This window comes from Tachyglossus aculeatus, chromosome 2 (assembly GCF_015852505.1).
Source record: "Tachyglossus aculeatus isolate mTacAcu1 chromosome 2, mTacAcu1.pri, whole genome shotgun sequence".
Lineage (NCBI taxonomy): Eukaryota > Metazoa > Chordata > Mammalia > Monotremata > Tachyglossidae > Tachyglossus > Tachyglossus aculeatus.
In genome coordinates, this window is record NC_052067.1 from 54,229,610 (window position 1) to 54,246,137 (window position 16,528).

Below are 16,528 nucleotides of genomic sequence, written 5' to 3' on the forward strand. Positions count from 1 at the left end.
GAAAGGATGTATTTTAGTGATATTGGGAAGGTGGAATCAACAGGATTTAGTGATGGATTGAATATATGGGTTGAATGAGAGAAAGGAGTTAAGGGTAATGTCAAGATTTTGGGCTTGTGAGATAGGAAGGAGGGTGGTGCTGCCTACAGTGATGGGAAAGTCACGGGGAGGACAGGATTTGGGTGCGAAGATAAGTGATTGATTTGCTACTCTCCAGAACTTTGCTCCTCTAATGCTATCCTTCTCACTGTACCTCGATCTCATCTATCTCACCGCCAACCTCTCACCCACATCCTGCCTCTGGCCTAGAACTCTCACTCTCCCTCCCTCATATCTGACAGACAATGACTCTCCCACCTTGAAAGCCTTATTGAAGGCACATCTCCTTCAAGAGGCCTTCCCTGACTAAGCCCTCCTTTTCTCTTCTCCCACTCCCGTCTGTGTCCCTCCTATTTGTTCCCTTTATTCATCCCCTCTCCAGCCCCCACAGCACTTAGGTACATATATGTAATTTATTTATTTATATCTGTCTCCCCTTCTAGATTGTAAGCTAATGCCGTTAGGGACTGTTTACTGTTGTATTGTATTCTCCCAAGTGTGCAGAGCACTGTACTAAGCACTGGGGAAAGTACACTATAATAATAAAGAATGTAAAGTGCACTGACTAGAGTAAGCACTCAATAAATATCACTGACTGACATACTCTCCCCACCCTCCCCGCACCCTCCCCCCCAGTCTTGGCTCCAGCAGGGGGAAAAAAAAAGCGTCCACTTTGAATAATTCGAACCGGAACCGCACTCTGGTATTTAGAGTTTCCAGGTACTGGGACCCCCCAATAAAGGCTTTTCATCATGAGAGAACACCAACTAATCAGTACCTTCATCATAAATTACGTAGTCTTCTTCTTCGGTGCCTTCTACCTTATCCGTCTCCATCCCCGAGAAGTTGTCTGTTGAATCTATAGTATAAGAAAGAGGCAGAGAAGGAAGAAAAAATCTGTAGATCTCTTTTCACTTTTCCCCTGATCCTTGGAATTACATCCCCATAAATATTTTATGAGGACAAGTCACCATCAATTTGCATTTCCACAGGAAGCAATTTAGAGGCTCTTATATCCAAAATGCAAACAATATGGTTTTGTTTACCCAGCAGGAAGTGATTTGAACTGTGCCAATTTTCCTCATTAGAGGCAGTAGATTTGGTGGGTGTAGGGGTGGTAAACTGAATTATCTAGGTTGGTCCCGCATCAAATTAACCACATCACCAAATCTCCACGCTAGTTTTCATATTGAGATCTGGCCTCTGGGTCGTTCTGGAATTGCCTCTGCTTATAAGGGGTCCGATTCCCCTAGGATCTTTTCTACTGAGGTGCTTTGGATGGAGCATTAGAGAAGCAGTGTGGCCTATTCAGTAGAGCACAGGCCTGGGAATCAGAAGAAACTGGGTTCTAATCTCGGCTCCACCACTTGTCTGTTGTGTGACCTTGGGCCAGTCACTTCATTCCTTTGTGCCTCAGTCACCTTATCTGTAAAACGGGGGTTAAGATTGTGAGCCTCACGTGTCCCTAATGCTTAGTAATAATAATAATTCTGGTACTTGTTTTGTGCTTACTGTGTGCCAGGCACTGTACTAAATGCTGGAGTGGAAACAAGCAAATCGGGTTGGGAACAGTCCATGTCTCACATGGTAGTAGAGTGCCTGACACACAGTAGGTGCTTAACGAATATCAGAAAAACAAAACAAAAAATCAACTCTTTCAGGACACCGTGACTTCCTTATTCAGGGCTTTTTCAACCATTTTGAAAAACTGTACCTTTTCAGGCTTGAGGTTGTACTTCTGCTATTCCACCCCCCACATATCTGCCTCTTCTCCATCCAACCCACCTCACCCCCATTCCGCTTTTGTATCCACCCCATGCTGCTTTCACTTACACATCCACTCAGACATCCATGGAACCACTTACCAGGTCTGAGCTGACAGCTTTGTAGTGGAGGGGAACTGCAGTGGTAAGCTGCTCACTGTGGGAAGGGATCGTGTCTCCCAAATCTACTGTATTGTACTCTCACTTGCGTTTAGTACACTGCTCTGCACAAAGTGAGTGCTCAGTAAATACTGATTGAATGATTCCAAAAGGAACTTTTTCCTTCTGCTGCTGCCCTTGCCTCCCCAGGGATTCCTGCGGGTCCATTTCCTGCTATGCTCACAGAGGAGGCACAAACTCCCCAAGGGTAGGGAACTGGCAGCCATTACTACTAATAATGATAATAATAATTGTGGTATTTGTTAAGCTCTTACTATATGTGAGGCACTGTGCTAAGCATTGGGGTGGATACAAGCAAATCAGGTCAGGCACGTCACTCTCTCAAATGGCGCTCACAGTCTTAATCCCCGTTTTACAGATGAGGTATTTGAGGGCCAGAGAAGTGAAGTGACTTGCCCAAGGTCACACAGCAGACAAGTGGCAGAGCTGGAATTAGAACCCCAGTCCCCTGATTCCTAGTTCCACGCTCTTTCCATTAGGCCATACGGCTTCACAGGCTGTGAACTCTGTGTGGGACTTATTTTGAAGTTATATATATCTATAATTCTATTTATTTATATTGATGCTATTGATGCCTGTTTACTTGTTTTGATGTCTGTCTCTTCTCTTCTAGACTGAGCCTTTTGAGGGCAGGGATTGTCTCTCTTTGTTGCTTTCCAATACGATTGAGTGAATGGATGAATGACTCTCTGTCTGACCTCATTATTTTGTATCTACTCCAGTGTTTCGTACAGTGCTTGGAATTTAATAAGTGCTTAATAAAAAGTCCAAGTATTATTATTATTTCCTCTATTTCTGGGTTACATTCTAGGGAATCAGTGTGGCCTAGTGGAAAGAGCACAGGCCTGGGAATCAGAGATCCTGGGTTCTAATCTCTCCTTGGCCATTAACTTAATTTCTCTGTGGCTCAGTTCCCTCATCTGCAAAATGGGGATTCAATACCTGTCCTCCCTCCTTCTTACACTATAAGCCCCATGTGGGACCTGATTATCTTATATCTATCCCAGGGCTTTGTACAGTGCTTGGCATATAGTAAGCACTTAAGAAATACAATAAAACAATTGTTTGATGCTAATTAACTCATCCTAACATTTTGACCTGAATTGTCCACGTACTTTAGGGAAATAAGGGCTTTTTGGTCCAAAGTAGCTGGATAAATCAAGACAAAATATTTATTTTAGGCTCAGATTGCCCAGATAATTGTGCATGTGCAAACCCTTGTAGAGGTGCACATCACAACCCAAAAATCCCAACCACAAATTTAGTGTTTAGTAAATATCACAATGGGACTGATATATCTAGGGTTTGTATTACAATTCCCACCACTGACAAATTGTTTTATCATTTGTGTGCCGATGTACACTGTAATGATTTACTCATTACCTGCCCAAATCTCATGGTCTGTGCAAAGCCAGTAGGTTTCAAATAAAAAGATTCTCCAGTAGGCTAGAGAAAATAGTTTCAGTTAAATAATTTCTAAAGTTTTTTTTAATATTCTTTGGAAAGTGACTGAATCTGGGAGAATATAGCAATTCTGAGTGTTTTTGTTGTTGGGAAATTAATCCTGAACATATCCCAGAAATAGCTCACATAGGATTATAACTCTTGAAGAAAGTGGCTGTCTTAGATAGAACTCTAAGTGACGCCATAGAAATTCGTTCTGTCAGCGGGAGATTTTCGAAAATCCCGTTGAGCTTCAAAATGATCAACAGGCGGGCACTTTACCAAGATGCACCTCTCTAAACAGCATCAGCAAAAGTCCAAAGCAAGCCAGGGCAGCTCCACTTAAATACTTCCTGGGATTTGGATTGGTTCAGTGAATTCTTTCAGCAGATTATTCTGGATCTTCTAAATTTCCGAAGGCAGGTTATTTCCTGTACGCAATTAACTGCTGCGTCTTCATGCCATTTCAGTTCTTATTTGTTCTGGATTGAGAGAAAGCATTTTTGTGTTGGGTGGGGTCAAGCTTATATCTTCCTTATCTTGTCATTTGCGCTTTTGGATATGTAACTTTTGGACATAGGATGGACCGTGGCCTGTAATTCTGTAATTCCCGATAACAGTGTGGAAAATGTTGTAATCGTTACACCCCTAGTAACAGAGAAGAAGAAAAGGCCATCATTTCCTTTGTGGTTTGCTGATGTTTAGCTGTCTCATCAAGGTGTTAATGTATTTTCTTCTTCAAAGAGGTCCATCCATACTGTTTCCAAAATATTGTTTCACACTATGATTTGGGTGGGTCTTCTATTCGAACAGCCTCAGCAAATATTCTGGGAATAAGGAACTGGGTTTTTTAAAGGACCAATAGCTCTCTAATGCATTTCTGGGACGGTGCCATTTTAACCCTGTGTAAAGATGAAACATTGGCAGAAACTAAAATCATCAGGATTGTTGAAATAAATGCCACTCGAGGGGCTGGTGTAAAAGAAGCACACTGAAAAGATGCTCCCACATATTGGTCAGAATGTGTCTATCAAGTCTGCTATATTATATTTGCCCAAACACTTAGTACAGTGCTCTGTACACCATAAGCATTCAAGAAATATGATTGATTGGTAATGTTTGGTTGAAAAAATTACTCATCTAGGATTAAATCAACATCAACTGTAGAGAAATCTTGAATTTCCAGGGGAAGCAAAATAGCCAGTCACTGGTCATTTTAGGAACACAGATATGTCTTAAAAAGTCATCCAAATTGGTCAAGGTGTATTTCCCAGCAGATATCCAAAGTTATTCCAATAAATCATGACATTATCTTCAGAGGTGTTTCATGAAGTAGAATTTTAGATTGGGTAAAAGTAGGAAGGATTCATGGTAGTTAGGCTGAATGGAGCAAAATCTGTTGCTTTTTCCTTTTGGACTCTGGGACTCATGAAAAGGGGCAGTGTGCTGATGGAATTTCTTCACAAGAAGCAGACACTCTAACCTAGTTGGATCCTTATGCTAGTATAGCATCTCCAGTGAAAGGCACCCTGACAGGTCCAGCTGAAGCACTGAATCCTGCAAAACAAAGGAATGGTCAATTTCAATATCTTCTTTAATAATAATTGTGGTTTGCTAAACCTTATGTTCCAAATACTATACTAAGCTGTCAGATGATTACGATAAGAGCGGGTAGAACAGAGTCCTGCTTCCACATGGGACTCACCAACCAAGGGGGAGGGAGATTAGGGATCTTATCCCCACCTTTACAGATGAGGAAACTGAGGCACAGAGAAGTGAGGTGACTTGCCCAAGGTCACACAGCAGGAGAGTGGTGGAACGGAAATTGGAGCCCAGGTCTGCTGACTCCCAGACTCATGCTTTTCTGCTAGGCTACATTTCACTGGAACAAAGAGAAAAGTCTTGGAAAGTAAAAGTCATTGTTAAACCAATGCTATATTATCCTGCTTTTCATTCATTCATTCAATCGTACTTATTGAGCACTTACTGTGTGCACAGCACTGTAATAAGCACTTGGGAAGTACAAGTTTTGTACTATGTCAATGGACAACTTGTTTTCAAAGCAAAGCAGAGGCAGTTGTATCTATTTATCTATGATACGCAGTTGAAGGGAAGACAAAAAACCCACCCAAAAACCAAGGCAGCTAATCCTGTATCCTAAAAATACGTATCTGAGAATTTTTCACAAACTGGCAATCTTCCTGTGAAACTGTGTCTAAGAATGTTATCTGAAATCAACAAAATAAATAAAATCCACAACATGTATTCGAAACTAACACAAAAGATGCAGGAAAATCGGAAAACGACCAAAACTGCCTTGATTATAAATAGAACATTCACAAAAGAAATTCATCTTTATTTCCAGACTCTTAAAGAGCAATCATCATAATCGCAATTGACTATGATAAGCAGAAAGTCAGTGGTCAATCAAAAACTAAGCAAATTAAAAGCAGTGTTGAAAACAGGACGAGCAGACACAGTAAAGCTAAGAAAGATCAGATAAATTATTTTAAAAATCCAAGGAAAAAGATCATATTGCCTTCCCAAGACACACATGTGCTCAGTACCTATCAATGGATGAAGTTTTGCTGTGTAAAAGAAAACCTCCATTTGCAAAGATTTGCCAAATCATTTAAGGCAAATGATTTGAAAACAAGTCATTCCAAATCTAGTGTACAACAGGAAATCAGTAGTGGTTATAGCACTAATACACACACACACACACACACACACACACACACACACACACACACACACACACTCTCAGAGTCACATACTGTAAATCTGGTCAAAGTACAAAAGAGAAGAGGGTTACAGTCTCGTTCTCTATCCACTCTGGGTTCTCCCTCCAGAGCTTCGGTTAAGAGCCTGGGAGCCAGAGGACCTGAGTTCTAATCCCAGCTCTGCCAATTGCCTGCTTTGTGACCTTAGGCAAGTTACTTTTCTGTGCCTCAGTTTCCTCATCTGTAAAATGGGGATTCAGTCCCTGTTTTCCCTCCTTCTTAGACTGTGAGCCTCATGTGTGGGACAGGGACTGTGCCCAACCTGATTAACTTGTATCCACACCTGTGTTTAGAGCAGTGCTTGGCCCATAGTAAGTGCTTAACAAATATAATAATTTTGAGAATGACATTCGGAGAGAAATGCTCGAGGGGAGAGGGCTTCTTTGACTTCTAGACTGTGAGCCCATTGTTGGGAAGGGACCGTCTCTAAATGTTGCCGACTTGTACTTCCCAAGTGCTTAGTACAGTGCTGCACACAGTAAGCGCTCAATAAATACGATTGAATGAATGAATGATTGAACTCATCTGTGCCTCAGATTTGGGACGTACAATGCTGACGCATTGTTCAGTCATTTAAATCAGCAGATCACAGGCAGTGGGAAGAGAATGCAGAAAAACAATACCGGCTTCCATCCCGAAGCCCTCAGAACCACAAACTGAGTGAAAAAAGGAAAATGGCTATTAAAACTCACTAAATTACCCTATGTAAAGTAAAATAGGTCAAAACAAAATGCCAAAGCACTAAACACTCAACAATTGTACACCAGTACTAATAAAAAGCTAGGTATCTAAGTCACGGGGTGAAAGTCCCAATATAAGATAATAGGATATTCTCCCAAACCAAGAAATCAAAACAAATCGGGGTCCCATACTCTCGTACTCACGCTGGAAGCATTGGCTGTCTTCTTTCCACTGGGGTTCTTACGGGAGATGTCCACAGCTTTTCTTTTAGCTCCTTAGTAGCAGTTTATGGCCTTGTTAAGTGTTCCAGCTCCTCTAAGGTCTCCAAAGGACAACTTGGCTCCTGCAGTTCCCATTATGGTTACAGATGTTCAAGCACAACTTGGACGGCCCTTATTTGTGGAAATGGGAGGCTTCGGGGAAATTTCTGAAGAGGCCTCCGGGTGCGTTTTGAAAATTAATTGGAAGAATTGTTGGTACATCAGCCAAAGGGGAAATATTTAAAATTATTAAGAAAGGCAAGGTTTAACATGGTACTTCATTGACATTAAGCAGTGAAATTGAATGTGGTCTTTACATGGATAACTGAATGCTGATTGGTGTTTTCTCTGCTAGAAAAATTTCTTCTGTTTCCTTGATAACAACCCATCTTATACTCTGTTGCTTCACTCTGTCATTTATTTTAGGGTCTATCTTCCCCACTAGGTTGTAAGCTCCTTGAGGGCCTAGATCACATCTGCTAATGCTATTTCTCTCTCCCAAGCACTTAGCACAGTGAGCAAGTGCTCAGTACACACTTACTGATTAATTGAACATCACCACGTACAGAGCTAAAATCGTTCCCCAAGGACCAATCCTGCTAAAGTATCATATTACTGAACTCAGAGGAGCCATTGCTTTCAAAGGGATCTCAGAAAACAGAGGAAATTTAAGGATACAAATACTGGAACCAGTCGGTGAAAATTGTAGCTTCTTCGATCTCATCAATCTAGCTGTTGACCTCTTGCCACTACTGCCTCTGGCCAAGGAACCTCCTCCCTCTTCATGTCCAATGGACATTCACTTTCTCCACTTTCACAATGTTATTAAAAGTACATCTCCTCAAAGAGGCCTTTCCTGATAGAGGCCTTATTTTCTTTCCTCCCAGGTCCTCTGCATCACCCTTTCACTTGGATTTGCATCCTTTATTCACCCCTCTCTCAGTCCCACAGCACTTATGTACATACCCATAATTTATTTATTTATATTAATCACTTTCTCCCCTTCTGGTCTGTAAGTCTGTTGTGGGCAGGGAACATGTCTACCAACTTTTTTATATTGTACTCTCCCAAGCGCTTAGTATGGTGCTGTGCACACAGTAAGCATTCAATAAATAGGATTGATTGATTGACTATAAGGACAACTGAGTCAGCAGACCCTAGCAGTGCTTTCTCAGGATCTCACCTTTCAAAACAGCAACTGTGAATAAAAGAGGATCTGTGGGATGGGAATGATGACTGAGCAAGAACTGCTGATTGTGACTCTGGGAAATGGCAGGGTTAGCCTCGGCTAGTGAAGTGGGCTAGAAATAGAAATGGGTCCAACCAAGGGGCTTTAGGGGCATTCACTTAATTGCTCTATATCTCAGACAAGGAAATCTTTGCGAGACTCAAAATCACTTTATAAAACAGCATAGAGATCTGGGAAAATAATTTCCCTTTCCCTAAAGCCTATACAATGTTGGGAGATTAGACAATGTGAGAGATAGGGTAAAAAACAGAATAATTTCATTCCACCTCTGTGAAAATTTGATTCCTACTTGATTAACCATGATAATAATAACTGTGGTATGTGGCACAATGGCTTACTATGTGCCAGACACTGTACTAAGCACTGGGGTGTATATGAGCAAATTGGGTTGGACACAGTCCCTGTCCCACATCGGGTTCACAGTCTCAATCCCCATTTTACAGATGAGGTAACTGAGGCCGAGAGAAGTGAAGTGACTTGCCTGAGGTCTCCGAGCAGACACGTGACAGAGCCAAGATTAGAACCCATGACTTTCTACCGCCCAAGCCCCTGCTCTATCCACTATGTCATGCTGCTTCAGTTATTTCATTGACAAAATCAAGGATGGCCAAAATGAGGCCCAAAGGGACAGGGTTCCCTGGATGATGATGGGATTTGGAGGATTTGGGGCACTTTGGCATTTTCAGCTGCATCTTTAGCCACAGTGGGAACACAACCATATTTTCCTTATCCAGAAAGGATCTGGAAGGAATGTACAGGCCAGATACATAAAATGGTCATCTTTTTTTTTTTTTTTTTTGCAAATAGATTGGCTCGGGAAATTATTGGGAGGAAACAAACATAACTGTGCTTGATCACACTTCAAAACCCAGTCAAGTACAGCTGGACTTGCAAAAGGCAAAGACATCTTAGCTCAGAATTTTAGAGCTGCTTTAACTGCTGTCTTAAACCTGGGTAGAGTAATTTTTCAATAGAAAGCTCAACAAACATCGACCTAATGACACCCAAAAGAAGGACTGTGCTGACAAACAGCAAACATCTGTATCACTCAGCAGCCAATAAACCATTGGGATTTATTAAGCGCTTACTGTGTGGGAAGCACTGTAATAAGAGCTTGGGAGAGTACATCTCCAGGCACATCTTACTGGGAAATTTTCCATTTCTAAACCTGTATTGTAGAAAAGTGCAGAACCATTCGGAAATATTTCCTACATCTCCTGGACCGACAAATACTTCCAATTTCCTTCTTTGGCCCCCATATACGAAAAGGAGAAAGAGTAGTGCTTATTTGAGAGTCAATGACGGTAGGGTTTGAGCCTGTTGTCTGAAATGAATGGAATTAAATGTCAGATTGAATGGAAGTTACAGTACCTTCTTCAGAGTAGCATTCGGGCTTTCCATCCTGGTCCATTACTAAGTTGCCATCATCATCATACTGGGCATAGGTGCCAGAGGGACAGGTGGGAATTGGTGTAGTTGGCTCATGGGTAGTGGTGGTTGTAGTCATGGCGGTGGTGGTGGTGGTGGTGGTGGTGGTGGTGGTGGTGGGAGGAATTGTTGATGTTGTTCGAGGTGGCCTGGATGTAGTTCGAAGAGGTTTGGTTGTAGTTCGAGGAGGTTTGGTTGTTTTTTTCACTTCCAGACCCATCAGGGGCTTGCCTCCAAGACTTAGCACAGGCCTATCTTGTGCACTGGCTAGGGGTTTACCGTTTCTTCCCTGTCCGAACAAGGGAAGTCCATCAGGACTGACCACTGGGGTTCCTCCCATGTCTGAAAAGCAAACCAATCAGAGCTGCATGGTGGGAATGCTCTTCTAAAGAGTCATGGCCGCGAATGGAACTCCATTACCTCAGGGAGCCAGGCTAGCAATATAAGTAGGTTCACGAGGGATTGGGATATACTCATACAGCACGGGTTTGGGTTTCAGAAGGTTGTGGGGTCTAATCCTGGCTCCGCTACCTTGTGCAAGTCACTTCACTTCTCTGGACCTCAGTTCCCTCATCTGTAAAATGGGGATTGAGACTGTGAGCCCCACATGGGACAGGGACTGCGTCCAGCCTGATTACTAAGTATCCACCCCAGAGCTTAGTACGGTGCCTGGCACTTAACAAATACTACAATAATTGACTGAGAATGAGCTGCTAGAGGGAAAATTAAGGATTTACAGAGGCCAAGGAAGACAAGCATTACGTAGCTTCTTTAACTGTCCTGTTGCCACTGTCTGAAACAGAATACTGGGCTGGATAAGCCATGATTTATGTCTTTAGGTCACTACATGGGACTTATATGCCACGTCAGTCACCATTAGACATGGAGTGAAGGACCTAAGAGAGGTACAACCCAAATAGCAGGACCATCTCCCAAGTAGCAGAAACATACTCAATTTTTAGTTACAAGAAGTTTATCAGCTTTGGAAGGCCAGCATTCAGAGAGTCATGCCATTCTGACTTACAATGGGCCATTTCCACAGAACCACAGGAAATTATGGTTTACAATATGTATTTCTTTCCCAATCATTCCTGTCTGTACCTTCCACTGGCTACAATGCAGTGGAGTATAATGGCATGGAAAGACAATTTCAATATATGATGGCTTTTTACAACTCGTGCAGAAAAAAAATTTCAATCTCACCCTTTGCGACCAGTAGATGCTCAATAAATACTACTACTACTCTTCCAGAGCTGATGTGCATTACACTTATAACAATTTTCTAGATCACCCTCGTACAGTGTGTAGATTGTAAGCTGTTTGTGGGCAGAGAATGTGTCTGCCAACTCTGTTGTAGTGTACTCACCCAAGTGCTTAGTACAGTGCTCTGCACACAATAAGCACTCCATAAATCCCTTTTGATCTATGGATGAGGAATGGTTGGTATTGTGAAGTGATTGACAGTGACTTGATTCAAAGCAAAAAGGAGAAGGTTTTTGCTGATGGGTATCTTACTTACCAACAATAGTTCGCCCGTCTCCACCTAGTTTAACCCGAAGCGGGTTTCCATGTGAATCTTGGAGGAATCTCCCTTCTGCATTTAATACTAATCCCCGGTCAAGATCTACCACCTACAAGGAACAAAATAAGAAAAGAAAGTGTTGTCCAACTCTAGTTTTCATCAGTTTCTACTGAAACATCAGAAGTAGAAAATCATTTTCTTATTCCTAGTGGTTGTGGCTAAAAAAAACCCCCTCAAAACCAGATGAGGTACTGAGTACATAATTTAACTTACATTTTAAGAATTCTCATCTGCCCATTTAGGCTATTTTTCCTCATTTTAGCATTTCTCTAAGGTACAGTAGTCCAGAGATTCCTTCCATTTAGGTGTATTAGATGTCATGGCTAACACAATGTGCTTGAAAATCATGTTAGAGAGAAAATCATGTTAGCCATGCTAGAGAAGCAGCATGGCTCCTCAGTGGAAAGAGCCCGGGCTTTGGAGTCAGAGGTCATGGGTTCGAATCCCGGCTCCACCACTTGGCAGCTGTGTGACTTTGGACAAGTCACTTCACTTCTCTGTGCCTCAGTTCTCTCATCTGTAAAATGGGGATTAAGACTGTGAGCCCCACGTGGGACAACCTGATCACCTTGTATCCCCCCCCCCAGCACTTAGAACAGTGCTTTGCACATAGTAAGCACTTAACCAATGCCATCACCATCATTATTATCATCATAATCAAATATTTTCAAGCAGTCTGACAGGAGGCACATGTAAAACTACAAGCCCCATACTGCAAAAGAGGTTGGTTTCATCTAGAAACTACTGGGATGTTCTTGCAGGGGTTTGATTTCTTCAGCAATAGTGGGAGAGCTTGCGGTTGAAGCCACTGTGGTTGAGGATAAGATTTTCTCAGTGACTGTTTCGAGAAGAAGCTTGATTTAGCTTTTGTCCCCTGTCTGTTCTCATCTGCTCCCCAAGTTAGAACCAACCCAGAAGAAGAGTTTCATCTAGTTTTTTCTCTACTTAAATTATACCTGGAGTAAAGAGGAAACTAGGGTAAGACGATCCAATCTCATGACCTTGTCTCTACTCTAGTGCCTAATATATAGTAAGTGCATCAATAAAAAAAACAGGATTTTAGTCTAGACTCGTTTAATAATAATAATAATGATGGCATTTGTTAAGTGCTTACTATGTGCAAAGCACTGTTCTAAGTGCTGGGGGGTGATACAAGGTGATCCAGTTGTCCCACGCGGGGCTCACAATCGTAATCCCCATTTTACAGATGAGGTAACTGAGGCTCAGAGAAGTTAAGTGACTTGCCCAAGGTCACACAGCAGACATGTGACAGAGGCGGGATTCGAACCCATGACCTCTGACTCCAAAGCCCATGCTCTTTTCACTGAGCCATGCTGCTTTCCATCCACTTCCCCCAAACCAAGTCTTAGGATATCCAAAAGTGACTGTTTCTGATAATCAGGCAATCACAGCTGCAGCTCTAAACTTCAGTGACTTTAAATATCGTTCTGTAAAAACTAGAACTATCTCTTTCACGGCATTCTTTCTGATTTGAATTTCAACATTTCTCTGTTTGGGAATTTGGTGTGGCCATGACTCCTGGAGTGTTCAAGGAATGATCAAGGGCTAGATAGGAACTCCTGGCTTAGAGTTTGCAATCATACATTCTCCTTGGGTTGTTTCAAATACAGGGTGGTTAACTATAGTCCTAGTTTGGTATTTAGACAGCTAAGTGGCCCCAATTTCCATCTCATGAACCAAGAGGTTCCCAAAAATAGTAAGGTGGCAGTTAGACAATGTTGTTTAATAATATATATATATATATTCGATATTATATCAAATAATAATCCGACTCAACCTTGAAGGCCATCTGATCCAGTCCCCTGACTCCAGGCTGGGAATTCAGTGCTTAGAACAGTGCTTTGCACATAGTAAGTGCTTAACAAATGCCATCATTATTATTAAGTAGTATGGCCCAGTGGATAAAGCATGAGCCTGGGAGGCAGAGGATCTGGGTTCTAATCCCGGTTTCTCCACTTGCCTGCTGTGTGACCACAGGCAAATCACTTAACTTCTGGTTATAATAATAATAATAATGATGGTATTTGTTAAGTGCTTACTATGTGCCAAGCACTGTTCTAAGCACTGGGGTGATCAGGTTGTCCCACGTGGGGCTCACAGTCTTAACCTCCATTTTACAGATGAGGTAACTGAGGCCCAGAGAAGTTAAGTGACTTGCCCAGAGTCACACAGCTGACAAGTGGCAGAGCCGGGATTGGTTGTTTCTTCAATTGCAAAATGGGGATTCCATACCTGCTCTCCCTCCTACCTAGCCCCATGAAGGACAGGGACTGTTTCCAACCTGATTAAAATGTTTCTAACCTGGGAACTTAGAACAGTGTTTGATACATGATCAGTGCTTAAGAAATACCATTTAAAAAAAAGAAGCTGTCCACTTTTCCTAAAGGACATCAGGGATAGGGTTCTACGGAGCTCTCTTTGGTGTCTTTTCAGTGTTTTACCTACCTGAAAAGTTAACAAATTATTCCTTACATCCATCTTAGATCTCTGCTGCTTTCATTTAAAACTGATCCCTTAGTACAGTGCTCTGCACAAATTAATAACCTAATAAATATGGATGAATAATAAATATGATTGAATGAATTTCCTCTTGTGGATAACTGATTAACAGTCCCCCTAGGAAATCTCTTCACATTCTTGAGGGTGACTCTGCAGTCACTTCTTTCTCTTTTCTTCTCCAGGATTTGGACGAAGATCCTTTTAACCTGCTGCTATTCCTTCAATTATTTAAGCCCCTCTTCAATTTCTTTACCTGTTTTTTTAAGTGCAGGGACCAAACCTGGACCCTGGAGTTCACCAGTACCAAGGGTGAAAGAAGAATTATGACTTGACTCTTGCGTGCCATATTCCTGTCAATCAATCCCCAGTATCATATTGGCTTTTTAAGTAGTGGCACTAGATAGTTGACACCTACTCTTCTGAGGTCAGCCAAGACCCTGGCCAAGACCCTATTTTGGGTCATCTCATGATGGGTTGCTTTTTGTCCTTGAACAGACTTGGAAAGATCCTGATACTAAGAGGAAAAATCTAAAAGAGTGCCCGAGGTTGCAGAAAGCAAATGATACAGCACGAAAAGCACAACCTGTCAATCAGGAATGTGTCTGTTTCAGCCAGACTCATGTTACCATCAAAACTTCTCTTAAGCTTTAGCTAGCACTAAAAACAAAGAGCCCTGTCTCTTTTTTGTTTCCTTTAAGACCTGTTTTCTCTTTGTTTGATAGTGATGAAGGTTCTTGAGTTTGGAAAGTTTACCCTACCCACTTGGTTCCTTGAGGACTATTGATTATTCTCTGTCCATTTGGTTTTCCATTAGTTCCAGAAAAGACTTTCCCATCTACATTTGGTTTGGTGCTTAGATTTGGCCTGCCATTAAAACCTGCATTAGACAATGGAACAAAAGAACCAGTAAAATTAGTTTCCAGGGGAATGTTCGGTATATTAAAAAAAAAATAAAAAGAGCTGTCACTACACATAGAAAATGCCCACAGTGTGAAGCCAGTAGTCTGAATACTGAATTAATGATTATCTATGTTTTTGGTAAACTATGAATTCTCACAGATAACATATAACATGTAATCTCTCCTACTTAGACTGTGATCCCCATGTGGAACAGTAACTTCGTCCTGCCTGATTCATCTGTATCTACCCCAGTGCTTAGAAATATGTTGGGCCATAGTAAGCGCCTAAAAAATATTATTATTATTATATTATTATTATAACAATTAACAAAATGTCTGTTTACTAATGTGAAACATTCAAGCTCAGAAAATAGATTGGATTAAGGAAATGTAAAGCCAACCCCAAACTCCATCCTCTTCTCACAATCTCCCCCTCTAGACTGTAAGCTCACTGCGGACAGGGAATGTGTCTGGTAATTGATATATTCTACTCTCTCAAGTGCTTAGTACAATGCTTTGCACATATTAAGTGCTCAATAAATATGATTGAATGAATGAATGAATGAGGCAGAACAGCTCCGATTGGGTTCCATTCTGCTCCCATTTCCCAACAGGTATGGCTCCAGAAGGAGTCTCCTCATCTCATTCACTGGTCCAAATTATTTTATGTCCCTTCATGATGTTGGTCTATAACATAACAGGGTTCTCATCATCAATTGTATTTATTGAGCGCTTACTGTGTGCAGAGCACTGTACTAAGCGCTTGGGAAGTACAAATTGGCAACATATAGAGAGAGTCCCTACCCAACAGTGGGCTCACAGTCTAAAAGGGGGAGACAAAACCAAACATACTAACAAAATAAAATAAATAGAATAGATATGTACAAGTAAAATAAATAAATAAATAGAGTAATAAATATGTAAATAGAATAATAAATATGTACAAGCATATATACATATATACAGGTATATATACAGGTGTATATATATATATATATATATATATATATATATATATATATATATATATATATATATATATTCTCCAGTGGGCACCAAGACTGAAGCCAGTCACAACCTTGGCAACTGAACTGTTTCCCAGCTCCTGCCCATTTATGTTTTTGCAGAGAGAATCAGCTTCCTCCTCAAATATTATTAGAGAAGCAGCATGGCCTAGTGAATAGAGCATTGGCCCGGGAGTCAGAAGGTCATGGGTTCTAATTCCAGCTCCGTCACTTGTCTGCTCTGTGACCTAGGGCAAATCACTTCACTTCTCTGGGACTCAGTTCCCTCAACTGGAAAATGGGAATTAAGACTGTGAGCCCAAGACGGATAAGCTGTGAGCCCACTGTTGGGTAGGGACCATCTCTATATGTTGCCAACTTGCACTTCCCAAGCACTTAGTACAGTGCTCTGCACACAGTAAGTGCTCAATAAATACGATTGAATGAATGAATGAATGAATAAGCACTTAGTACAGTGCTCTGCACACAGTAAATGCTCAATATATATGCTTGAATGAATGAGAGAGGGACAGGGACCTTGTCCAACCCGGTTATCTTGTTTCTACCCCGGTGCCTAGAACAGTGCCTGAAACATAGTAAGGGCTTAACAAATACCATTATTATTATTATTAATTAT

At 41.5% G+C, this 16,528-nt stretch overlaps 1 protein-coding gene across 1 annotated transcript in view; it reads right to left on the reverse strand.

The window, feature by feature from the left end:
• Positions 1 to 16,528, reverse strand: part of FNDC1 (fibronectin type III domain containing 1) — a 125,583-nt gene that overhangs the window by 35,273 nt on the left and 73,782 nt on the right. The window contains exons 12-15 of the mRNA XM_038768425.1: positions 14,747 to 14,865; positions 11,406 to 11,517; positions 9,830 to 10,228; positions 878 to 958 (exon numbers count right to left, since the gene is read on the reverse strand). Of these exons, the coding sequence (XP_038624353.1) occupies positions 878 to 958; positions 9,830 to 10,228; positions 11,406 to 11,517; positions 14,747 to 14,865 (711 nt within the window). The remainder of the gene's footprint in view (positions 1 to 877; positions 959 to 9,829; positions 10,229 to 11,405; positions 11,518 to 14,746; positions 14,866 to 16,528) is intronic.